The sequence below is a fragment of the Lynx canadensis genome, chromosome D1, assembly GCF_007474595.2.
Source record: "Lynx canadensis isolate LIC74 chromosome D1, mLynCan4.pri.v2, whole genome shotgun sequence".
NCBI classification, from domain to species: domain Eukaryota; kingdom Metazoa; phylum Chordata; class Mammalia; order Carnivora; family Felidae; genus Lynx; species Lynx canadensis.
Window position 1 is genome coordinate 15,729,071 of NC_044312.2, and position 24,982 is coordinate 15,754,052.

General features: G+C 58.5%; 1 protein-coding gene across 1 annotated transcript; it reads right to left on the reverse strand.

The window, feature by feature from the left end:
* Window positions 1-1,297: 1,297 nt before the first annotated feature.
* Window positions 1,298-17,214, reverse strand: SCN4B (sodium voltage-gated channel beta subunit 4). The gene is made up of 5 exons (XM_030331736.1): window positions 17,151-17,214; window positions 8,469-8,641; window positions 7,247-7,475; window positions 5,060-5,189; window positions 1,298-1,874 (listed from the first exon to the last, which is right to left on the reverse strand). The coding sequence occupies exons 1-5, from the start codon at window positions 17,209-17,211 to the stop codon at window positions 1,781-1,783; spliced, it is 687 nt and encodes a 228-aa protein (XP_030187596.1). The 5' UTR covers window positions 17,212-17,214; the 3' UTR covers window positions 1,298-1,780.
* Window positions 17,215-24,982: the final 7,768 nt, after the last annotated feature.

Sequence of the window (24,982 nt, forward strand, 5' to 3'; positions counted from 1 at the left end):
TAGAGTTCTGGGGGGCCAAGGATGGGAGCCCTAGAGGCAGATCAGAGTGGGACCCTGTAAACCCGTCAGGTGGGGTGAGGGCCACGGGTCACAGCCAGGCACCTGTTATTCAGCGCCCCCCACCTCCACCCTGGGGGAAGCCCGCGGCCGCTTTTGGATAGGGAGAATCTGGTGGCAGCCCCCTAACCCCTGGGAAGGGGGCTACTCCCTTCCTATCCCTCCCAGGCCCAGAGGACAGAGCGCCAGAGAGGGGGCGAGCGGGAACAGATTGTGGAGGCCTCCCCTAACCGCACACGGCTCTCTTCACCCCTCCTCCCGCCCCATGGGGACACCACCGCTGAATTCCCTGTCAGGGACGCCGACTGTTCCACGATCCCATCACTGTCCAAGGGGCCACTGGTGGGCCCCCCCAACTCCCCGGTCCCCAGCATGGTCTTGGGAGGAGGCAGCACTACACCAGAGATGGCCATCGCATCCAGGCTGGAGACGGGACAGAGGGGACGAGCCAGGACGTGAGGAGCTAAGGCACAGTCCAGCCCCACACACAGGGGTGTGCAAACCAGTTCTTAGAAAAGCAGAGAAGACTGCGAGAACTCTCTCCCTGCTCCTCCCCCACCCTCGGGGGGCGAGGGGGGAGGGTGGCACAGCTGAACGGGAAGCAGCCAGGAAACCCAAGGGCCCTCTCTTCCAAAGCGAGAGGATCCCTGAGGTGAAAGCAAGCCTTGACCCCAGGTTGGAGGTGAACAACCCGGGGCCAGGGGAGAAGGTGTGATGGATGGGCACGGGTGGGGGAGTGAGCCCACGGGAGGGGAGGCTCTGAGAGTGCAACACCTCAAGCAAGATGATGCCACCTGACGCATCAGGGAAAGAGGAGCAGAGGGGAGCCAAGCTCGGGAGTTCCCAGGGGCGGCCATGGTCCCGCCATGCCGAGGAGAAGGGGCAGCCAGCACTGGTGGGGCCGGGGTGGGCATCCCAGTGGCCGAGGGGCCCTGGACACCGGCTCGCCCACGTCCACAGTGCTGGTTCGCCGAGAAGAAATGCTAGGAAAGGCTTCAGTGGCACCCCCAGTGCTCCAGGAAGGCCGGGACCCCCCCTCCAAGACCAAGATGGTCAGCCCCAGTTGGGAAGGTTCACAGACTCCAAGCAGCAGTGGGGGACGGGGGGGGTCTGGGGGGGTGGAGATGGGGCAGGGGCTGTGGGACACCCTGTGGAGGGGAGGAAGCGCCTCACAGAGGGACCTGGTGGGTCAGGTGTCCATCAAAGCCACTCACGGTAGCCCCCCCGCCCCCCCCGCCAGCAGGCTCCCACCCCCGACCCTGAACAGAGGCCTGTAGGCCACAGCCACCGCAGAAAGGGCTAGATCTCCACGTTATTGTTCACTTGGGTCCAGCTACCGGGGTAGCCCTCACTGATCGCCCCCCAAGCCTCTCTTAAAGAGAAATCTGGAGGAAAACCAAGGTGTTGCTCATACAGGGTGGGGAGACTGAAGAAGACCGCGTGTATCCAGGTGTCGGGGGACCCACCTTCCACACCGCCGAGCCCTCCTTTCCTTTCCTGAACTTTCCACAAGCCCCCTCCCCTGGCCGGCCCTCATCCCTGGGGAGCCCTGGCTGGGAGGGGGCAGGCAGGCTGGCCAGGACCCCGGTTTCTCCCCAGAAAGACTACAGCTGGAGCCAAGCAGCAGGTGTCTCAGGCACGTGGGTTCACGGACACGGCTCAAGCATCAGTTCCATCATCAGAAAGTGAGGCCCCCGGCGGCTGCTCGGCCCCCAGCAAGGGCTCACACTTTGGTTGGTGCTTTCTCTTCCGCCTTGGAGCCAGGCAAGCCATTCTCTGTGTTATCATTCCCTGAGGAGCTCACGAGGCACTCCTTCCTGGAGAGGGAGAGAGCAGGAGAGGGCACCGGTGAGGTGGTGAGGGCAGGAGCAAGAGTAAGGGGTCAGCTCTGGAGAGGAGCGGTGGGCCCCACAACCCGCCCCAGGCCCTCTCTCTGGCCTTCTGGAGGGCAAAGGTGGCGAGAGGTCAAGCCACCTAACCTCTCTGGGCCTCAGTTTCCTCGTCTATAAAATGGACGTAACGATGACAGCTTCTTCGTGGGGGGTGCCACAAGGCATCGGCGAGCACCTGGAACGGTGCCTGGCACGCGGACAGGACCCAGTAAGGCTCACCGTCACCTAGTCGCCCCAACGTGGCAAAAGGCAAGAAAGAGCACCAGGCACTGTTCCCAGGGGTCAGGGCTCAGGGGAAGCCAAGCCAGGTTAATTCCCAGGCTGGGCCAGCCCAGGGGAAGGGTCCAGGCCAGCGGGCAGTACGTCAAGGACAAAGAGCTCCTCCCCAGGCCCCCGGCGGGCCCTTCAAGGCTCCCTGCGTCGGCTGTGACCAGAGGCGGAGGAATGCTCTGTGCTGACAGCTCAGAGCCTGGGGCCTGCTTCTGATTCGGTGACTCCCTCTCTCTCTCTCTGCCCCTCCCCTGCTCGTGCTCTCTCTCCCTCTCTCTCAAAACTAAATAAACACAAAAAAAAAAAAAAAAAAAAAAAAGAATGCCCCACCTCAATGCCCGTACCCAGGCTGCCTACGGCTCTCCAGAGAAGGCCTGACCGCTACATCACTCCGAGCTCTCTGCTTGTGAAAGCTTCCGAGGCTTTTTCATGGCTGCTGTGGCCACAGTCTATCTTCGCCTCACCCCGGACTTGTGCAGCCAGCTTCGAGGCCTTCGGGAAGGACTTGCTATTTTGTCCTCATCGATTCTGTCTTGCAAAATTTACTCCACAGCTCCGGCCTATCGAGCTCCTCCTAGATCCCAATTCTGTTCTCTAACAGTCACTCGGTTCCTGGAAATGTGATACTCCTGGTGTCACTCAAGTCCTAGTAACCATGAATAAGCAGGGCCCGGGGGCATATCACTAAAGACCCCTATGCAGATGGATCTAGCTGTCTACCTGTCTGTCTATCCGTCTGTCTGTCTACCTACCTGCTTGCCTACCTACCTATCCCTACACGTAAGGTACAGACAGCCCAGACAACCACAATCTACCTAATTGTACTCCCAAGCACCCCCGATTTCTTTACTGAAAATCTACTCGGTACCGAGCATCGTGTCAGGCCAGAGGGAGCGGAGTGCCTGCTCTCGGAAAATGTGCAGTCTTCCCGAGACTGTGACACTAAACACACGACCTCAACACAGCGATAGGATGAAGGGCGTGCCAAGGAGGGATCCCCTGAGGAAGCCTCCTTCTAGGGGTCAGGGAGGGCTCTTTGGACGTGTCCCAGAAGTTGAGTCCCACAAAGATGAGGGAGGAGACATTCCAGGCAAAGGGAACCGCGCCTTCGAGGAGAAGCCCAAAATTGATCCCGAGATGCCGTCCGGCGTCTCCCTCCTGCTCGGGAAGCCACCCCATCTCTGCTGTTGACGCAGGCTTTCCTGCACTCAGAGGACCCCTTGCAGGCTTCCCCGGGGTCTGTCTCTCACCTCCAGCCCCCCCCCCACCCCCAGTCCCTGTGCTCACCAAGGCCAGACCCGTTCTTCCAAAGCTCTCTGATCATGCCAGGCCCTGAGAGCTCTCACAGGCTCGAATGCAGCCAGAAGGACAACCGAGCTCAACCTGGACTCCCAGGTCCCCAGGGGTCTCCCCGCAGCCCCCTCTGCAGGCTTTTTCTCTCCTTCCCCCCCGCCCCGACCACACGCCCCGCTCTCCCAACAAACAAAATGCCTTGTTCTTCAAACACGTCCCTCCTCCCAGACTGTCCTCCTCTGCTCTCAGCAGTTCTGGAACGCCCTTCTCCTGACCCTCCCCAGGGCTTAAATTATATCCATCTTGCAAGGCCTATCACAAATGTCCCTTTGGCCAGAAACCCTTCCCTGGTGTTCCACCCTCTCCTGAACCCCTGGAGCATTCTACTGCACCTCTGGGTGAAGTGTTATCATCTGTAGCAACCTCTTGATTTACTAGCGCCCTAGCAAGAAAACATTTGGTCTGCCTTGTCCTTGAGGAACCCATGGTGGTTCCCGAGAACCACTGTTTTCTTTTCTAAATGCTTTTGAACCGTATGCTGAACAGTCCGTTCTCCAATTCTGCTAACCATCAATAGCAAGACTGGTTATTAAAAACAAAATTTGGTCCAACTCCATGCTCCTGGTCCCTCTCCAAACTCTCCAAAACCCCGGCCGTGATGCAGGGAGACAATCCAAGATTTCTTCATCCCAGCCAGTGCTGGAGGTGATACCATGAGCCTCCCGCTCTCCACCCCCAGCGCCGTTCCCTTAATGTCCCCCGCTGCCTTCAGCCTCCCTCCCTTCTCTCCGGTACAGCTTCTGCCCTTTCCAGCCCAACTCCCTCTTCTCAACAAAGCGGAATGACGGGAAGAGAAACAGAGCAGTTCTGGGGCGCCTGGGTGGCTCAGACGGTTAAGCATCCAACTTCAGCTCAGGTCGTGACCTCTCGGTTCATGGGTTCGAGACCCACCTTCCAAAGGCCTTTTTACATTCTCCTCCTGCTGTTCGTGAGCCCGATGCGGTTCTGACAGTTTCGGGCCCCGGGCCCGGGGCTGGGCTCGTACCCTCTCTCCTTTCCCATCCGTCTTAAACCTGAGCTCGGCCTTTTTAGATTTTAGTCTCCCCCCATGTGAACTTTCAGAATGAGGGTCTTCCCATTTTAGAGTTTCTGTACACGGAATCGCGCATTTTCTGTGATTCAAAAAAGCAGGCGTCCTCAGTCCTTTGGTAGGACTTAGGCTGGGGAGGTGCACATGGAAGGAGAGGAGCTAACGCAACGGACAGGAAGACAGCTAGAGGAGAAAGAGCAGGCAGGTTGCATTCATGTACTCAGGGAACTCAACAAATTCCTCCAGGAGGGAGAGGAAGAGGGGCTGGGAGGCGGAGGAGAGGCGCAGGGATGGGAAGGAGGGGTAGGAGTGGGAAGCGAGGACGGGGTGAGGGGACACGTGGAAGGATGCAGGCGGACGGGGGCAGATGGCAGTGGGAGGAGACGACGCCGGGCACACCCACGAGAGAGGACGGGACGGGGTGGTGGGCCCGTGGGGGGGACAGGAGCCAACTCACTTTTTCTCCTGAGTCTTCTTGATGACGAAGGCGATGAATTTCTTGAGCAACAGAATGCAGATGAGGAGCCCGATGACCCCGCCCACGACGCCCAAGATGATGAGGGTCACTGTGTTGTCCACTTCTTCCACTGCGCGGCCAGAGCGGGGAGAGGAGGGAGTGGGTGAGGGGAGCAGGAGTCACCTGGAGCCTGGCATTAGGGCAGCCCGGCGGCTGCAGCCCTCCGACCCCGGGTCCGCGGCCCTCCCCAGGCCTTGCAGCGGGAAGTAGAAGCTGGAACATGGCGTCCACCAGGCTAAGGCCCGACACGAAGGGGGCCCTCCCCCGGCCCCCTCCGTGCACACACCCTCTCACAGACACACACACCGTTCTGGAATAATCCAGACGCGGGGCCACAGCGGCTTTCGACCCCCCAAATTGCCACATCGAATGTCATTGCTTCTTTCTGGGCCTCTTTTGTCCGTGCAGGAAAGATGAAGCATCTCCCTCTAACGACTTCTATGCGGCAGGAAGTCTTCAGGGTCAGGTCGTCCGGATTTCAACCACCGGATTTCCACAGTCACTAACGAGCTGGTAACTGGAGCTGGTCACTTAACGCTTCTACCTCGGTTGCCTCATCTGAACTCCTGACTTCCGGAACCCCTGCCACTCACCGTGCCCCGACCTCCGTCGAGAAAATTCCACCCTTCCAGTTGTTTTGACCAAAATGCTTGGGGTCATCCTCGACCCCTCCCTTCTCCAAACCCCACGTCCCATTCACCTGAGAATCCTGACGGCCCTAACTTAAAAATTCCAGAATCTGACCTCTCAGTGCCACACTGGCCCGGATGTTTACAGGAGCCTCCTAACTGGACTCGTTACTTCATCATCTATTCTTGGCCCCGCAGAGAGCTTGTTCCGGGTTAACTCTTCTGCTCAGAGCTCTTTAGTGGCTCCCATCTCCCTCAGGCTTGTAAGGCCCCACACAATATGTCTTAATCTGACTCGTTTCTATTTGCCCTGCTCCAGCCACAGTGGCCTCTCTCTCTCTCTCTTTTTTTTTTTCCTTCCCAGCCACAGTGGTCTCTTTGATGTTCAAGTATCTGCCTCAGGGCCTTTGCACTTGCTGTTCCCTCTGCCTAGACTATCTTCCCAAAGATATCCCCATTGCTTCCTCAAAGGTCCTTCTTCTCTGTTGCCTTTTTGGTGAGGCCTTCCCCTCTTTCCCTCCCCATTTTGCTTTTTCTTCACAACACCAGCTATGTTCTCTTCGACAACATCATTTTCTTCTTTATTTTGTTTACCATATATCTCCCCTGACTGGAAGGAAATCTCCAGAAGGGCAGAACTTTGTCTACCTTGTTCGTGCTGTATCCCCGGCACCTAGAACAACGTCTACCACACGGTAGGTACTCGACAACTATCTGGTGAATGAAGGAGTCTATAAAAATGGAGAAAAGATCCCTTCAAAGGGATGTGTGAGGATCAAAGGAGAGAAGGTAAGACACAGCGCCTAACTCAGGGTCTGGCACCCAGAAATGCTCCAAAAATGTGGCTTCCCTGCCTCTCCTCTTCCCTCGTGGAAAGGCTGCGCACAAAGTGGGATGACATCCAAACATAGTAGAAGAGGTGATGCTATACACGGCGTTGACTCAGATGGCTCCAGGCTCATGGCGAGCTGCCTGGATGGCCGCTGGCTCTGCCCCTGACACGGCCAACAGTGAACCCACGGGCATCTCTCTCTGCAGGCCCCACCCCTCTTTCAGTTCTCTGCTTCCCTGTCTTCTGTCCTACCCTGAACTGTAAATTCCTCAAGGAACAACACCGTGGATCACTCATAGCCCTTTTGGTTGGCTACCTGGCGTGCGATCAACAGTTGCTAAGGGAATCCACAAGAGCAGTAATGATCAGCACACCCAGAGAACCTCCCCACCACGAAACATTCCTAGCTCGCGTCTCTACTCGTCACAGGTACCCTAGAAGAATGCAGATTTTACAGATGAGGAAAACAGGCTCAGAGGAGCGAAATGTATACCACGAGCTATTCAACAGCAGAATTCAGTGTTCCTGCTCAGTTATTTGAGCTCCCAGATGTGACTCCAGTAACTCTCGAGAGCATAAAACAACAGAAAACACCAGTGGGGTCCATTTTGCCATTTCACCGTGACACTGAGTGGGGTATCCCTTGTCCCAGCCCCCACTGCTTACGTTTATCGACGACTTGGAGGGTGATGGTGGCCTGGTGATGAATATTATTCTCCTTGGGGTTCCTCACATGGCAGGTGTATTTGCCCGTGTCGCTGAATTCTAGGTTCCTCAGCAGAATGGAAATGTTGTTCATCTTCTCCTTAGTGGAGCCCTCCAGAGTGATGCGGTCATCGTCTTTTGACTTCACCTTGGGGTCAGACTTCTCATTCTTCACTGTCCCATCTATGATCTATAGGGGGAAGGAGGTGGGGAAGAGATGGCCGAGAAAGAATCAGAGTCCTCAGAAGTCATGGCATCACTTCAAGCCCATCCCTTAGGTGCCTCCCTGCCCAGGTCCAGAAAGAGCCTGCCGCCAGAGATGCTGCCCCCACTTGGTTTCCTCCCAATATCGATGACTCTGCCTGTCTAACCTGAATTTTGCTTGCTTCACGCTAAACCCATTTTCTGTCATTAAGGTCTCCCTGGAACGCAGCACAGCGCTTACTGCTTTCTTCTTAAAAGCCTTTTACATGATGACTCCGGCGAATCCCACACTCATTTCCCTCTGTCAACAGCCCCCACCCCGGCCTTTGCTGACACCTTGTCCCCTGTCCATCTGAATGCCGGCCCTCCGTCAAGACCTGAATCAGTCCCAATCCTACGGCACCGTCCATCAACAGCCTCTGAGTTCGGCGTTTAATTGCATCCAGAGTTGGTCTCTTGTGGCTTCCTCACTTACACCTTGGGACCCCTACCGGACCACGCGGTGACTCCTCCCTAAGCCCCTGTTGACTGGTCCACCCCACCCGCAGCCCAGAGCCCTGCCAGATACTCCTGGAGAGCTTCCTCTTCCCTCCCTTCAGGTACAGCTCCCCAGCCCTTCTCCCCTTGGCCTCTTCTCATTTCCTCTCTCCAAGCCTTCCAGAGGTCTTTTCTCTCTCCCGTGTTTTAAATTATTTTCACACAAGCAACCCAAGTTTCAGGTATTCCTTCAGACCAGACAAGGACTCTAGCCAAGAATTCCAACAAATCCCCCAATTCTGGAAACACGGTCTAAGCGTTCCTCCCACTTGGATCCTTCGGGACAGCTCTGGGAAGAATGCTAGGAGCAAGGGTGACAGAAGGTGGATTCTGGGGACCATTGCAGCGATGTCAGTCCAGAAGGGACCAGACCAGGGGAACGGGAGGCAGGGGTAAGGCACAGGGAGCTGAGCTGTCCCCTCCCCTCCCCCCCACGACTTACAATCCTGAATGTGTCACTGCTGTTGTACGACCACCAGAAGTAGAGGTCCTGGAAGCCAAAACAGCTGGAGAACGTGCAGGGCAGCAAGATCTCTGTGCCGTTGACGGCGTAGATGGTGGTGGCTTTTCCCACGGACACCTCCAGCGACAGGGACATGGGGAGCAGGAAGAGACCTGTGTGAGAGACACCACCCCCCTTAATAAACCCCCACGGGAATCCCCAGCCTGGAGCTCTGGAAGAGGACACTCGGGCAGGGAGGAGTGGCTTGGCCGGGCAGGGAGGTCTCTGTCACCCTCGGTATCAACTTGGGGAGGACGGTCCTCTTCACTGCAGCTCACACTGCCTGAGCCACCCGCCCTCATTCATTTCTCCCGCCTGGCCCCGGGCCGGTGAGCCGCCGCTGTGGCACACGGAATGACCACCAGGGGTCACCCCAACCCAAGAAAAAGGGGCCCTCGCCGCGAGTCGGCGCCCCCTAACCCGCGGGGCAGTCCCTGAAAGTGCCATTCCCGGCACCGCGCAGTGCCGGACGGGCTCGGCCTATTGGCGGTGGGAATGGCCCCTGGGACGCTGCGCGGGCCCCCTCGTTACATTTCCCGGACTGGGGGGTGGGGACGAGGCGAGGTCCCGCGCGGGGAAGAAGGGAAAATGGGCAAACCCAGTCCCCGACACCGCGCAGCGGCCTCTTCGTCCTGAGCCCTGGACCCTCGCACCGGCCCCCAGGGGCTGAGAGGCTGAGGGCCACCTCCCGCCGGACCGTGTCTGCCGGGCCGGGTCCCACGGCCCCTGGACACCTGCCGGATCCTGAGAACAGGAGGAAGGCGACCCCCCCCCCCCGGGCCAGGACCCGGGGGGGGGGGGGGGACCGGGGGACCGGGAGAGGGGGTGGGGTGGCTCGGAGGCTCGGGTCAGGTGAATGTAGGAGAGAAAGGGAGCGGGCAGACCCCGCTGGAGGCAGAGTCCAGACGACAGGGATGCACGGGATACGGGCGGTGTGGAGGGTGCCGGACCGCTGTCCCCTCCCGGCCCGGAGTAGCCCGGACTGTTCCCCACACCCCGGGGCCCCTCTCGGCCCTCGTTCCGGGAACGTTCCTCGAGCACCACCACCCCCCTACCCCCCCACCCCCGCCGCCGGTCTCTTTCTCCCAACCTCACACCCACTACTCAGGACATCACCGGGCCTGGGAACCACCAGTCTCCACTCGCCTCTGGGACCCACCTCGTGGCCCTGGCCCTCCTCCTGTCCTACAGAGCCCTTTGAGGAGACCCCGCGATAGGGGGCGTGGGGAGGAGGGGCGTCAGAATAAGATGCCTAGCTGTCCTTGCCCCTAAGTGAAAGGGGCACCTGGGGTCGCCCTGAGCGAGGTCTCAGAGAGGGTCCTACTCAGGTTCCCAGCCATCCCCGGAATAATGACCCTTTTTCCTGGGCCCAGAGCTCTGCTACAGGCCGCACGTGGGTGATCCCATTTCATTCCCAACTCACACCTGGAAGATGGGTATTTCTGTAAGACTGAGCCACTCAGGGGCCCGGACTTCCGGCTCAGGTCAGGATCTCACTGTGGGTTCCACCCCTGCCTCCGGCGCCGAGCTGAGGGCTCGGAACCCAGAGCCTGCTTCCGATTCTGGGTCTCCCTCTCGCTCTGCCCCTCCCCTGCTCTCGCTCTGTCTCACCCTCTCAAAAATAAAAATAAGCGTTACAAATAAAAAGGTGGGTATTCGCAATCCTACACTTTACAGACGGGAAAAGTGAGACTCCGAAAAGCAAAGCGTGTTGCCCAAAGTTGTACAACTCGTGGGGTTCTGGAAACGTGAACCCAGGTCTGACTGAAGAGCTAGCGGGCAGGAGGGAGCAGCCCTGTGGCTGCACTGACTCCTGTCCCGAAGTTTCCCTGAGTTTTCTTCCCAGACTGCAGCTCCTCCCAGCTGCTTGGACCTCCGGCCTGGCGTTCCCAGAGTGCCCCAGGCTGATCCGTTACTCTCACTGCCCATCTTAGAGACGGGACAGCAAGGCCCCACATGGGAAGTGACTTGGCTGCACTGACCGGGCGTGATGGCTGGGCCCCCTGAGACCCCCCCCCTCCCCCTCAGCCCAGATCCGCTCTGCAGACAGTCCGTGGATGGGTGTTGTTCCCAAGACAGCCAGGGTCAGTCCTTGTCTTAGGGGTCACCAACCTCTCTCTTTGTCCCATCCTGACTCGCAAGGACCTCTTTTGTCTACCGTCATGCCTTCATGGTCCCTAATCAGTTTCCCCTTGCTTTGCTCACCGGAGGTAGTGACGCACCTAAGCAGTGCTTTTTAAATGACAGCGAAGGGTTCCAAGGAGAGCCAACGGCCCCGCTTCCTGCACTCAGGGCTCCACTCAGCTTCTTCACGTCCCCTCAGCTGCTGAGGGCAACGTGGAGGGCTCTCGCCTCGAAGGTCAGAAGGAACACGCAATGGTCCAGGAACCCATCGCGGCCCCTGCCAGTGTCGATCACAGCCAATACTTACTGAGCATGTACTATGTGCCAGGCACATCGGATCTATACCCATCCCGTGAACGACGTGCTATGATAAGTCCATAGATGAGACAACTAGCACAGAGAGGTTAAGTGGCTCGCCTTTCGGTCAACAAGAAACATTTCCAGCATTCCAAAGCCCCAAAGCAAGAAACTCCTTTCTCACATCCTAGTAGAGAAGGGTTTGCCCGCCAAGGTTCCCTTGAGTGTTGAGAAGTTAGCCCTCATTCTTCGATCGGCTCTTACGTGCCAGGAATTGTTCTAGAATGTGGCTTTCCAACTTGAGACAGCATCGGGATCGCCTGGAGGACACTTACAGATGGCTTGGCCCCACCTCTGGAGTTTCTGATTCAGTCCAGAGACCCTACTGGAAATTAGAAATTTGCATTTCTAGGGGCGCCCGGGGGGCTCGGTGGGTTAAGCTTCTGACGCTTGATTTCGGCTCAGGTCATGATCTCATGGTTCCTGGGTTCGAGCCCCGCATTGGGCTCGGTGCTGACAGTGCAGAGCCTGCTGGGGAGTCTCTCTCTCTCTCTCTCTCTCTCTCTCTCTCCCAAAATAAATAAACACTTTTAAAAAAAAGAAATTTGCATTTCTTCATGTTCTCAGGGAATACTCTGGTCAGCAACAACACTTTGAAAACCACTGTCCTAGAGGATTTATCCATATTAACGCCAGCTTTTATTTGAACACCAAAAGGTAGGTATAATTTTTCTCATTTTACAGATGGTGAAACTGAGGCTCAGAGAGCTTACATAACTTGCCCAGGGCCACATAGTAACTGGTGAATCTGGGACTGAGCCCAGGGCATGTTATATGCCCTGTCTCATTTAATCCTCATGGTAATCCTACGAGGTAGTTATTTTTATCCTTAATATACAAAATGAAAGGAACAGGCCCAGAGAAAATCACTTGCTCAAGGCCACACACCCGGTGAGTGCAGTAAGCGGCATTCTCAAGGCTAGCTCGGCTCACTGCTCCTGGTTTCCTTTTTCCCTCTGCCCCTGCCCTGCAACACACCTCCCCTAGAGGTCTAGGGACAGCAGCCAGACAGGAGCAAGCGTCCGACTTCGGCTCAGGTCACGATCTCACGGTTTGTGAGTTTGAGCCCCGCACCGGGCTCTGTGCTGACAGCTCGGAGCCTGGAGCCTGCTTCCGATTCTGTGTCTCTCTCTGCCCTTCTCCTACTCTTTCTCTCTCTCTAATGCAAAGAAACATTAAAAAAAAAAATTTTTTTTAAAGATGGCCCTTCTGTAGGCAACACGAGCTCTGCTTCTGACCCCCATCGCTCCCCCACTCCAAGGAACAGAGTGCGGAACTATGACGGGGAAGCCTTCAGAAGCTTCCTAATAACCACAGGCCTCCCTCGGTGCCCAAGCTCCAAGGACAGCCAGAGCTCCAGCCTCCAGTGCTCACTGGCACCTCTGGCCAGGAACCCGGATCCTGAGGCAGATGGGGGGGATCTCAAGTCAAGGGTCACATCCCCTCCCCAACCCCCGCCAGAATGGGATATCCAAGAACACCAAAAATACACATCGAAAGCAAAATCTTTCTGACTGCTTTAAATAGGGAGAGGCCAAAAAGGGCCAAAGAAGAGTCCAGAACGGAGGACAGGCTATTTCTTTAAGGTCTAGCTCATGACAATGCATATTTCTGCCTGATTAGCGTGTGCCTATGTGGATGACTTAACTCTAATACACTCAGGACTCCCACAGTGAAACACTGCCATTCCCAGCATGGTCTGGAGGGGACAAAGGAAAGGCAGAGAGGCTTCCACGGAAAAGTCCAAAGCCCTGCCCAAGTTCAGGCATCAGAGACGGCGGGCAAGCCTGGGCTCTGCACCGCACAGCCTCCCAGCGGTCTGGAAGTCCTGGCCGCTATTCCTGGGAGGCTCGTGCACAGAAAAGCCAGGGGCCTGTCTCCCGTGTTCTCCCATTGGCAATGCTCTACTGGGGGGACAGGAGGGAACCAGGGCAGATGTTGGTCCACTAGAGGCCCCCGGAAGAATGCTTCAGTAGGATGACCAAGCCAGGAGCGGACTGGTCAGCAGGTGCCAAGCAGGCCCCACGCTGCCTGCCGACCTTGATAAAGTCAGAGACGCCACAGCCCGCATGCACACCCCAGACCAGGGACGCCTGTCTTTCCTACCTCCTGAGCTTGGTATAAAGACAAAACATGAGCTCACAAAGCCCAAGAAGGGCCTCAGTGAGGCCACCCCTCTGACCTAGGCACCTCGCAGGGAGAGGAGGATGGTATTTGAAAGGAGGGAGGGGGACAGGGCTCGCCCCCATCACAGGTCTGGACACGACCAGGGGACCTCTAGGTCAATGGCCGGTGTCAGCCAAAAATGCCCCCAGGCCGTTCGCACACTAGTTTGTACTCGTGCCCTATATCACCACTTGGAGGTGATTGTGTCTGTGCGGCCATTTCCCCGGAGTGAAGACGTTGCTTAGAATTTCAACTGTTTAGAATTTCAGTGTGTGCCTGTATTTGGGACTGGGGGCCTCTTTCTGGCCTCAGGGGTCGATGAACAAGGTCTCACCCTGTGGAATACCACCCTGAGCCCCAAATCTTTGCCTTTGCTCCCTGAAAGGCCCTGACTACCCAGCGACTCTCAGAGCCTCCATTTTCTTTGCCCTCTGGGAAGCCTTCGGCCCCTCCACTCTCATCTGGGCGCTGCGGGTATTGTCTGAGGAGTCACTCGAGCTGCCCAAGTTTTAGTAAAGTAAAAAAAGCCCTAGGGGCGCCTGGGTGGCTCAGTGGGTGAAGCGTCTGACTTTGACTCAGGTCACGATCTCGCGGTGTATGAGTTCGAGCCCCGCGATGGGCTCTGTGCTGACAGCTCGGAGCCTAGAGCCTGCTTCCAATTCTGTGTCTCCCTCTCTCTCTGCTCCTCCCCTGTTGATGCTCTGTCTGTCTGTCTGTCTCTCTCTCTCTCTCTCTCTCTCTCAAAAATAAATAAACGTTAAAAAAAAATTTTTAAGTCCTTGGCGCATGCAGATGTAATCATTAAATATTCACACCAGCGGGAATGTTACGGTCATGATCAAACATTCCAAGGCAAATGCCAAGGCAGGAAATGGTCTGCCACCTCTCCCCAAATCCAAGGATCAATCACTCACACACACACACACACACACACACACACACACACCCCGCCAGAGGGGAGGGAGCAAAGAGGGGCAAGGTGGCATGGGCTCTAAGTTTAGCTCCAAGGGCTGGCCTGGCAGCATGGGAGGCGGAAGCGGGCTGACTGTAACAGGAAAGCTGATACGCTCCGGTCCCTGGCCCCCGGGGAGTCAGACAGAGACAGGCTCAAAGTTAGAGCTGAGTAGCAGAAAGTGGGCCGAGGCAGCAGGACAAGACCCCTCCTGGGGAGCAGGCCCCTGGGGACCGTGGGAGGCAGGGCTGGGCCAACCAAGGCCCCTGGGCCCAGAGACAAAGGAAAGATTTCAGCTCCCTCTCCCTAGGCAACCTGCCTACTTCCTGCCCACCCCCAGGAGCTTTGCTGAGACAGAAGTGTGCCCCCGAGAGAGTACTGGATGCTCAGCAAAACCAGCTTTGCCAACAAGTCCAAACAGCGAGCCTGCCCCCCCTCCCCCTTGCAGCCACGGAATGGGTGTGTGGGCACAACCGGCCGGCGCTTATGCAGAGATCCCTGCACTCTCAGCAAGAGGTGGGAGTACCTGTGCCCAGGGCCTACCTTTCGCACTGATCCTAGCACTAGGGGGGGAGGGGAGGGAGGGCTTTGGGATACCCCCCACGGCCCGCATCTCCAGAAAAACAGCCCATCACCCAGTCCAGCTCAAAACCAAGGGCATCTCTCCACTCCTCCTCTTTCCCGCCCTCTTCTCCGTGAACTCCTTACCTCACCCTTTCCTTTCCTTTTCTCTGAGCGGGTCTGAGCACCTTCTCCTTAATTGTGTTCTCATTAAACAAGCCCTTAATAAATACATACCAAGGGAAAGAGGGTTGTGCAACATAGCACCCTCACAAGTGATAATTAAACACAGATCACAGCAATTAAGCAAATCGGGGAACAAGGAAGGGGCGGGCAGGACAGACATATTACCAGTTACAAGCTCAGGAAGGGACTGGCACCCACGTAAACCCCAGCCGCAACAAAACGACCTTGGAAACTGCTTCTCTGTTTAAGAGAGGGATACGTTGTGGGGTTATGAGAAATCTGTGGTCTCAATAAGTGAAACTGAGTTTGACATGGGGTGGGGGGGTGGGGACCCCGGGGAGCTTACTGCTTTGTGCCCAGTCTCTGCAGGTGTCTGGGCCCCCAAGCCTGTATCCCTACCGGCCTCGCCCCTTCTTCAGCTCAAGAACACAATCCCGCTGACCTTCCCTCTCACCGGACTTTAGTCAACTGGGAGGCAAGTTGGGCTGACAGAGCCCAAGAGAACTGGATTCTGTCCCACTTGGCCATCAATTGGCCATGTTGGGTGAGTCACCTTCCCTCTCTGGACCCTGGCTTCCTCATCCTTAAGGGAACTCTGTGATACGGTTTTCAAACTTCCTGCCAGCTCGGATGCTGCCAGGGAGCTTCTCAAGTTGGCTGTCCAATTGCCCCTGTATCTCCCCCGCTGGACTGGGAGCAAAGATGGCGTCTGTGTCCCAAGCTCAAAGCAACGCCCTCTGTGAGGGCTCAGTAGCGGCCGCCTGGGCCGGGTCCGAGGAGGGACCCTGGTGGTCCTAAGTCTACCCAGCTGAACAGTCCTTGGGGGAAGGGCGGAGGGGACGTTTTCCACCTGGAGCAAAGTACCAGGACTCTGCCCACCGCAGGCAGAAGGCACGGCAGAGGTGTTGATAAGTGGGCTGGTTTACTGACTGTAGGAGTTTGACTTCCCCAGGGACCCCTTACCCCTGCCGTGGCCACAATGGGCACCCGGGCTGATCAGAGGCAAGATGGGGGTGGGGAGAGCTGGCACACAGCGGCCCTGCGCCCACCCGATGAAGAGGGAGCCTCAGGCCTCGCAGACGCCAACCTCATCAGGGTCGCGGCGAAAGCAGCACAAACCTGCGCCCGAGGGACGAGAGACAACACCCGTGTCTTCTCGCCAGCTGTAGGGATGTAAGTAAATCAGTGGCTCCTGAGCGAAAGAAATACTCTACCCTCCTCCGCACCACGTGCATACACGTGGCCACACAGGTCCGCATACAGTTTATTTACATTTGCACGCACAGCAGCGGCCGCCCTTAAAAGCTTCGGTCTCCCTGTTGCCGGCACAAACGCCCACATCATGTACCCAGCCTGACGAGGGGAGCCGCCAAAAGCCAAATCTGACAAATATAAACAGGAAGAAGGGCAGGTGCATTGGAATCCAGCTATGATTTACGAGGGAATCAGATTCTGGACTGATACCATTCTCTAATCTCTTGGAGCTCGCCACTCAAAACTGTCACGTGGATATTAATAGATATTAATACTGTCTTCCTTCGGGGTCCCCTGGATCTATCTCCTCCGTCTTCATACTCATCCCAAGACGAAGAGCCCGGGAGCAGGTTACACAGGTCCTCCCTGTGGTGTCTCTTTGTAAGGAGAAGGAAAAGATCTTTCCTAAAAGGGGGCTTGAACGGTTCTCCAAGTCCTTCCAACCCTCCCCAGTCCCTAGTGTGGGGCTGCGGGAAAGACAGTGGGCACTGAGGCGAGAGAGGGCAGAGACAAGCGGGAAAAGGGCCAGCAGGAAGGGGAGCCCCCCTCCACCCCCTCCAACTGGTGCATCCCGATGCCTGGGCATCAAGCCTCCAAGTTGCAAACAGCTCTGGGTAGGGGGAGAAACCACCATCCCGACAGTCACAGGTGCAGCCCGCCGGGCATCCCCCCTACGCCCGGGGCACAGACACCCTCCCCCAGCAAGCCTAAACCTCAGGAGTCGAGAGACCCCTGCTGCAGCGCCAAGATGCAGCTCCAGAAGCCCGGAGCTGAAGGCGCCAGGGACAGCAGAGAACTAATCACGGGGCTGGCGGCCGTTGGGGCGGGGGACACGCACCGTCCCCAGAGAGCCCAGCCGCGCGAGCCGGGCGGCCGGCACGAAACTGGTGGCGGCGCTGCTCCTTCCGTGCCGCCGCACTCCAAAGCCCACCCGGTCCACCGCACTTCTCTTCTAAGTGTCCCCTCCCCTGGGGGAACAGGGTGGAGAAAGAGGAGAAGAGATCAAGCTGGGGCTGCCTTACCCAAAAGCCCAGTGCCCAGCCATCTCGCCGGGGCCGCGCCTCGGTCCCTGGCCCCGGGCATCGTCCTGTGGTCTCCGGAGCGCGCCAGGGGCGCGGGGACGGGCTACAGGGCACAGCCGCTCGCGGCCCGCGGTCTGCAGTGGGCCGCCGAGCCGCCGCGAGCTCTGCGCCGCCGGTCGGGGCTCGGGAAAGTTAGCGGGGAGAGCGCAAGAGCAGGGGGAGGGAGGGAGAGGAGGGGCCGGCTGCTGGAGCCGCTGCTGAGGGCACCGGGAGGAGAAGGAGGAGCAAGAGGAGGAGGAGGAGGAGGAGGAGGAGGACGGGCAGGAGGATCGCCGACCGGGCGCAGAGGGGAGCGGCGCTGCGCCTCGGCTCTGGACGCGCTCCAGCCGCAGGAGGGGCGGCGGCCGCCGCGGAACCCCGGGCGCCCCCGCCCGCTGCGCACCCTGCCCCGCCTCGCGGGCCGGGAGCCCCGGGAGCGGGCCGGGCACCCCGCTTCCTCCCCTGCGCGGGCTGGGCGGCTGCGGCTCAGCACTGCAGGGCCACCCGCAGCCGCCCGCATCATCCCGTGCGCCGAGCTGCCAATTAGGAGGATAGTTGGGGGTGGGGGTAGATGTGGAGCCTTTCGGGTGTTGGAAGGCTGCGTTGCTCTGCTTTGGGGAACGCGAGTCGGGCGGCGGCTCCCTCTCCCGGGGCCGCAAAAGGACCACTCGAACGTCCGCGGCCGGCACTGCCGCAGCGGGTGAGTGCGCGCGCGGGCTGGCCCACTGCGGACCCCCTGCGCCTGCCGCCCGCCGCCCGCGCCCCCGCCGCTCAGGGCCCGGAGAACAGAGCCTCCAGTTGCAAACGGCCCCCGCCCCCACGCCCACAGACCTCTCCCGAAATCGTGATGCTCCTGGCTGGGGAATCAGGCCAGACACTCCCTATGTGCGCCCGCTGCACCCTACTTCTCATTTTGCCCACCCAGGCTGTCCCCCCGGAACCTGCTCTGTCACCCTCCTCCAAGGGATTCCCTGAGTCTCCCTTTTGGGGGTGGGGAGTAAAGGAGCCCAGGGCAGGCCTCCCGGCTTGGGGTTACAGTCAGGTCAGAGGGCTGAGGTGCCAGGGCAGAGGAGGGAGCCTTATCCAACCTGGAGGGACAAGCGAGTAGGGCTATTTGCCGGCCACCCAGACCCCCTCCCTCCACCACAGATGCTGTCGGCCTCCCTGACCCTCCAGTCCTTGCAGGTCTGGACACCGGTTCAGATTTGGAAGCCTGCTCCCATGTCACGGCCTGAGCCCTGCAACAGCCCCATCAGTGCCCCCACTTTCTTAACCTGGGGGTCCCCGGCCGGGCTTTAAAGAGATCCTGGGCTCCTTGAGGTTGTCGGGAAGATGCTCTGTGTTTCCAGGAGAGAGGCCCACTGCCTTTCCTCCGTGTCGCCGTGACAGTGTTGTGGTGGCCCTGGGGTTAGGCGCTGGGGACTCCAATCCCAGCTCCAGCACACACTGCTGCGCGACCTTGAGCAAGTTATGCAATCTCCTGCAGAAGCCTCGTCTGTACTTTGTGATAGTTACCTCGTGGGATGGTTAAGAGCAGTGCTACCGAGACAGAGCCACTGGGAGGGGCCTCAGGAACTCGCTCTGGCCCTCCTGTGGCCCTAATCTCCTCACTGGAAAAGGAGTTCGCGTGTCAGAAAGGAGGGTGGTCCACGCACCTCCTCTTCTAGACCGTGCTCCGGGTATCCGGGATCCTAGAATTCCCTGCTCAGATGACTCAACCCGGGGCCAGCCTCGTCCCCAGGCGCATCCCCTCAGGAGCTGACCGTGCCAGATGCACCCGTAGGCCCAGAGAGTGGGCAAGGGCCAGCTGTTTGCAGGGGCCGGGGAGTGGACAGAACCTGACATGCAGGGTGGAACGTTGCCAGGCAGACGTGAGAGCCCCCACCCCTGCAGGAGCCGAGAAGCAGCCCAGGGAATCCTTTTTGGACCTGGTCCTCGAATTAAGGCCAAGGAAAATTAATCCATTCGGAGGATAACAGATAAACTTTAACACCTTGGCATCTTGACTTCTAACTTCTAGTTAGGCATAGACGTAATTTCCATTCGTCCACTTGCTCCGGGCCTTACAAACGTCAGAAGTGGACCTGACGATGAAGACTGAATGAGATATTCTTTTGTGCAAAAAGTGCTTAGCACAGTGCTAGACAGAGGGTGAGCGCACAGTACCTTTGCGTTCGTATTATTCTCAAAGGGGTCTGTGACCCAAAAATGCTCCGTCTCTTCCCATCTCCAGGCTCACCTCACCCTCTCCTCCCCACCGGAGATCCTGGACACTAGAGCAGCAGGGCGGGCATCAAAGCTGCCCACTTTATTTTTACAGCAGGGGTCATGTTTCTCAGAACAGGAGGCTGAGGTGAGGGAGGAGGTGAGCCAAAGGGAAGGAAAGTGACCCCTGCCCAGAGAAGGGGGAGGAGAGGGGACAGAGCTCTCTGGATATCTTTAGATCCTGGCCACCAGGAAAGGGGCCAGTGTCCCCGGTGCCCTCCGCGTCCCCGCTGCCTCGCTGCTCATCATTCTTCACAGCCCAGAGAATTCTAAGGAGACACACACATTTCACAGATGAAGAAACGGGCCCAGAGAGGTAGGGTGTGGAGCCCAAGGTCGCAGACAAAGCGAGTCTTAGAGCCAGGATTAGAACCTCCCCCACTATGTGATTCCCTCTGTCCACGCCCCCCCAGCTTTCCTTTAAAGAACATCGGGAGGGTTCCACACTTGGGCAGAAGAAGTGCTTGAGAAATGCATTAGTGGCTAGGAGATTTCTACATTTATAGAGCACTTTCCCGAACAATTCTCAAAACCCTAGACCATTGATCCAGTTTGGAGGGTCCTCCTGAGTGTGCTGGGGAGAGAATGACCCTTTGAAAAAACGTCTCCTTGAGGAACCCTCCCTGATTTAGCCCCCTTCGCCCCGCTCAAGAGCCCCCAGTCCCTGGGTGGGGGGCGTGATTTAGGCGCTTGGCTCTTTTCCCTCCTTCTGCTGGAAATCCCTGGAGGGCCGGGATGGTGTCTTGGACGTAAGCCCCCAGCGGCACCCTGGAGGCTTGATCCTTGCTGGTGGCTAATGCACACTCAGGTCCTGGACAGCCTGCTCGGAAATACCCTGAAGAGCAAGTTTTCAGGGGTTGCAGAGAGGGAGTGGGGGAGATGGGGCCTCGATTCAGGGGGAAGGAGGTTGTCTCCTGGAAGGGGTCACGTAGGTTCTTTGAAACAGTTAGTTCAGGTGCCCTATCGGTTCCTCCTGCCCTCGGGGAGCTGGAGCGGAGCCAGGAGGGAGAGCATAGGAGGGAGGGAGGGTCGGTGTGTGGCTGGGGAAAGGGGGAGCCCCCAACACTTCTGGGAGCAGAACCCCAGCCCCGGGTGACCGGGAAATGCTCTCCCAAGGGAAGGAGCTCACTCCAGGGGTGGTCCCAGCTTCTAGCAGGGCAGGCAGATGGGAAGCTCAGTCCCCTGCTAGTTCTCGGAAAGGTGGCCAAGACCCCGGCAGGGGAGGAGGGGAAAGGGCCACTCCTATGAGGTCTCGGGAGCTATTTTAAGAGGAGTTCCTCCTAAGTAACTGGAGCCTGGCAGGGAGCCTCCCCCCACTCCCCCCCCACCCCTGCCCCCACCCCCCAGCCCCTGCGCTGGCTCCCCCATGCCCTTGCCCCAAGGCCCCTCTCCCCCTCCTCCCCCACAGCCCCCCCCAAGCGGCTCCTGGCCCTGGCCCTGGCCCGGCCTTGCAGATAACTGAGCTCACTGGCAGCGGTGGAGACTCGGAGACTCGGAGACCATGGGGCTCTGCGGGGAGCCCCCGCGCTCCCACCTCACAGCTCCTCTCCCACCAGCCTGGGATCTGCCCCCAGAGGCTGCTTCTCCCACCACCTTCCCTGAGCCGCCCCCGCCCCCGACCCCTCGCTTATAAACAGAGCCCCAACCTCAGGACGGCGGAACTGCAGGCACCGAGATCCTCTGCCTGCATTAATTTAAAGTTAAATGCCCTCAAAGCTTTCCGCCTCTCGGGTTGGGGCTGGGTGCCCGCCATCCGCACAAACTTTTGGGAGCCTCCTTCCTAGTGCGCCTGGGTCTGTTCCCTGCCCGTCCCTCCCCGCCACGCCACTCGTTCCCTCCAGCTCCCGGTGCCCGCTCAGCCGCCCCCAGCCGCTGGCTCGGCACCCACTGAAGTTTGGCAGGTGCCGAGGGGGTTAACAGGACAGCACGCACCACACCAGCCCGCAGGCACGTGGTCTAGCGGGCCGGCCAGGAGCCGGTCCTGGCCACCGTGCCCCTGCTCCCCAAGCCCACCTCGCCTTGTGGAGTTGGAGTAAAGATCAGCTCTTCCTGAACCCTCCTCACCCACCTCCACTTTCTAAGGGCTCTGGGCACAGGCAGGCAAGGCAGCCACCTCCTCCATGCCACCCATCATCCTCTTTTTCTGTTTTCTTCCAGGTTCTATCCAAACATCCTTTCGGGCAAAGGGGGTGGGGAGCCCCAGACAGATGAGCTCATTGGGAGGAGGAGGGCAGAGGGAGGAGGGAGCTGAACCGTCCTGACCAGAGAGGTGCTCACCGGGCGGTCCCAAGCTGGAGAGGGGCGTGTGTGTCCACTTCCAGGAGCAGGCATCCACTTCCCTGCGGCAGCTCAGAGATGGGGTGAGTCCCCGGCATCTCTTTATTCCGGGCCACGTGGGGGTGGGGTGCGAAGCCCCAGGGCAGGGTCTCAGCTACCCCGCCCAGCACCCCAGAGGTTGTTTACTCACTGCTTCGAGGCTTGCCACGACCCCTGCCCTCCCGTCCAGGGAGCCTGGGGACTCAGCAGGGCTGGGGGCTGGGGGCACTGGGAAGGTTTCTTATTCACTGCAGCCTGGTTGCCCCTGGGACTACCTTGTCAGCTGGACGGCCAGGTGTCCTCCCGGACCCGAGACCCGGTTCTGCCCTGAACGGGGCGCTGAGACAGACAGTCCGAAACAGCAATGTAAAGTGGTGTGGAGCCCCAGACGGGACTCCCTGAGTGTTCTGATGCGGTCCTGTTTGAACACGGTTGTGCAAGAGCAGCAGCTTTCGGGATTTCGCAAGGGGAGGGCCGGGAGGATGTGGGTAGGAGGGGAGAAATGGCAGGGGAAGAAGGTGGGGGAGATGGAGAGTCGGCTCCTTGGAGTGAAGGGTAACTTGGAGAAGTTGGAGTGTGACCCAGGCCCAGGAGGAGGGGTAGGAACCAGGAGACAGCTGCCCTGAGAGCGAAGAAGGGGTTTTACGTGTTTCCAGAAGCCTAGAGAGGAGAAGGTGGCCAGAGACCAGAGACCAGAGACCAGGGCTGTTGGCACAGAGCTGTGCGGTCAAGGGCCAGGCCACGGAGGGCGGAGGGGGGGATGTTAGGAGTCCACCGAGAAGGCTTTGCCTCTGCTTCCAAACACTTTTGCCCTCACCTCGTCCATGGTCATTTCGAGGTTGGCTCTGAGGCACCCTTCCCCCACTCGCTCCTCGATCTCTGGGCTGCGAGAGGCCGGTCCTCTGCCCCTTTCTGTCCTTCCTCGCAGTGTGATGTGATGCCTTTGGCATCACTCTGCCCTGGGTTTGAGTCCTCTGCTATTTTCTAGCCATGTCACCTTGCGTGTAGACGTACTAAGTATAGCAGAACCTTGGCCTCCCCATCTGTAAAAGTGAGAAAAGGATGCATATTTGGGGAGTTGTCCTGAAGATTCAGTCAGCTGACATCCCTGGAATGCTTAGCTCGGGGCCAGACACAGGGTAGGTATTCAGTAAATGGTGGTTATTCTTACTAGTCTAGCCGGCTCTCTCATCGGTTCCCCCCCACCCCCACCCCCACCCCACCTCCCCAGCTCTCTCAGGCTGGACTCAAACCCAGCCCCACAACCCTTCCACTGCAGCGGGGTGTCCACACAGTGTGAGTGGGCCACAGGGCAGGGATGGGGAGGCTGAAGCCTTTGGTGAAGCTGGGAGGGCCCACGGAGGAGAAGGCGGTGAAGACTGGCACCTTCTATCTAACAGTCTTGGCTGGAAGGACAGGGGAAGCTTTGCCCTGGCCGGAGGGCCAAGGACACAATTTGCGCTTGGCTTGGTCTTTGGAAAGAAGTCCCCGAGGATGCTTGACCCCAAATGTCCACCTTCTCCCAGACTGTTTCTCACCGCCAATAGGCGCTCGCCACCTCCCCTCTCCCCACCATGGATGAATCAAGTAAAGATGAATAGGGTGAAGGGACACGAGGGTACAGAGGCAAGCTGGGGAAGGCTGGGACTGAGAGGCAGAGGGACAGGAGCTGGCCCGTGCATGTCATGTTAATCTTCAGGCAAGCAAGAGTTAATCCTCCTTCTAGCACTTGAATCTGAAAATGAGGTCTGAAGAGGGTCATTGTACTTAGGAGGCATCCAGAAGTATGCCCTGATGTATGAGTCTTTCGACAACACCCTCAAGCTATGCTTGAATACCTTCCGGGATGGGGATCTCATTACCTCCGAGAAACTCAACCCTCTGCACAGCTCTGACTTCCATTGGATCTCTGTCTGTCTCTGCCCACCAGCCCTAATGTGTCGCCTTGGGGCACGACGGCACAAGTCTAATCCCTCACCCCGTGGCCACAGACCTGGCCACTGTCTCGGCCAAGAGCTGTGACACACGCTTCCCCTCCTGGTGGGATGAACCCTCTTCGGCTGCCCACGTGCCCACAGGAGGGGCTCGCAGTCTGTTGAGGCAAACAGCTCCTGGTCCCGTGCCACCTGTTTTATGGGCCAGTTGTCCCGGGTGAGAAGCAGAAGCAGCTGTGGTTGGGATAAAGGTGACTCTGTCAGGGCTGCGAGGGAAAGCCCCTCCCGTGGAATCCCAAGTAGCCCAGCTGAGCACCCAGTGCCCACGTGCCCCCTTCCCTAGCACTTCCTGGACGCTCAAAGGTCATTACTGCCAGAGAAAAGGAAGAAGTTACTTTCCCAGTCTTTCTCCCTTTTCTAGCCAGAGGCCTCCTCAGCCCTACAGGGGAGGGGGCTCGTAGGCAAGGCCACCTGGGCCATCTGAGAAGAGCTCCCGCAGCGCCCTGCCAGCACGGACCCTCTGAGCCCTCCAGATGCCACAGAGGAGGGCCAGGGACCTAGTCGGGGTTGGTAATCCTGTGCATCAAGCCGCCCAGCCCCCAGGCCCCCGGGCATTGCCCAGCCCCCTCTCACTGATGGCTTTTAGATACCACCCCCACCCCCGCAATATGAGAGGGAGACAAGTCACCTAAGAGGGACCCACATACAAACCGACATGAGGCCAGTCACGCTATGGGGGTGAGGAACGCGACCCTGGGAACTGGAGCCAGGGGACGTGAGTCTTGGCGACTGATGATGGGTCATCCTGGGGGAAGGCCTTACCTGGGGAGGAGAGACTTGGTTTCCCGCCCAGGCTCTGTCGCTAGCCAACTGTGTGACTCTGGGAGGAACGCTTTCCCTCTCTGAATCTCAGTTTTGTAAACAGCCCTTACAGAAAGCGTGGGGGCCTCTTCTAGCTCAACCAGGCCCAGCGGGGGAGGGGCAGCAGGCTCCTGGGCCGATGTGCCCAGCTGTGCCCAGACTGTGGGAAGAATGGCAGGCCTAGACCTAGAGCCTGAGAAGAGATCCTGTCTTGTCCTTGACCCACCCCATGGCCTCATGCCAATCACCGCCTTGTGGTCCTCAGCTTCCGCGTCAGGACAGTCAGGAGGCTTGGCCAGGCGGTTCCCAAGACCCTGCCTGTCTCTGATGTTGTAAAGATCTACTCTCCCTTCCCGGTCCTTTTGGCCTTCAGGACTTGCCCTAGAGACTCTGAAAGCCCTCCGGCCACCACGTAGT

Excerpts from the sequence above, each read along its gene's own strand:
- SCN4B (XM_030331736.1), bottom strand. The coding sequence starts at position 17,211 with ATGCCCGGGGCCAGGGACCGAGGCGCGGCCCCGGCGAGATGGCTGGGC. Across the intron at positions 7,476-8,468 it reads GCAGTGACACATTCAGGATT|ATCATAGATGGGACAGTGAA; the intron begins GTAAGTCGTGGG and ends TTCCCCCTATAG. Across the intron at positions 1,875-5,059 it reads AAGAAGACTCAGGAGAAAAA|GAAGGAGTGCCTCGTGAGCT; the intron begins GTGAGTTGGCTC and ends CTCCCTCTCCAG.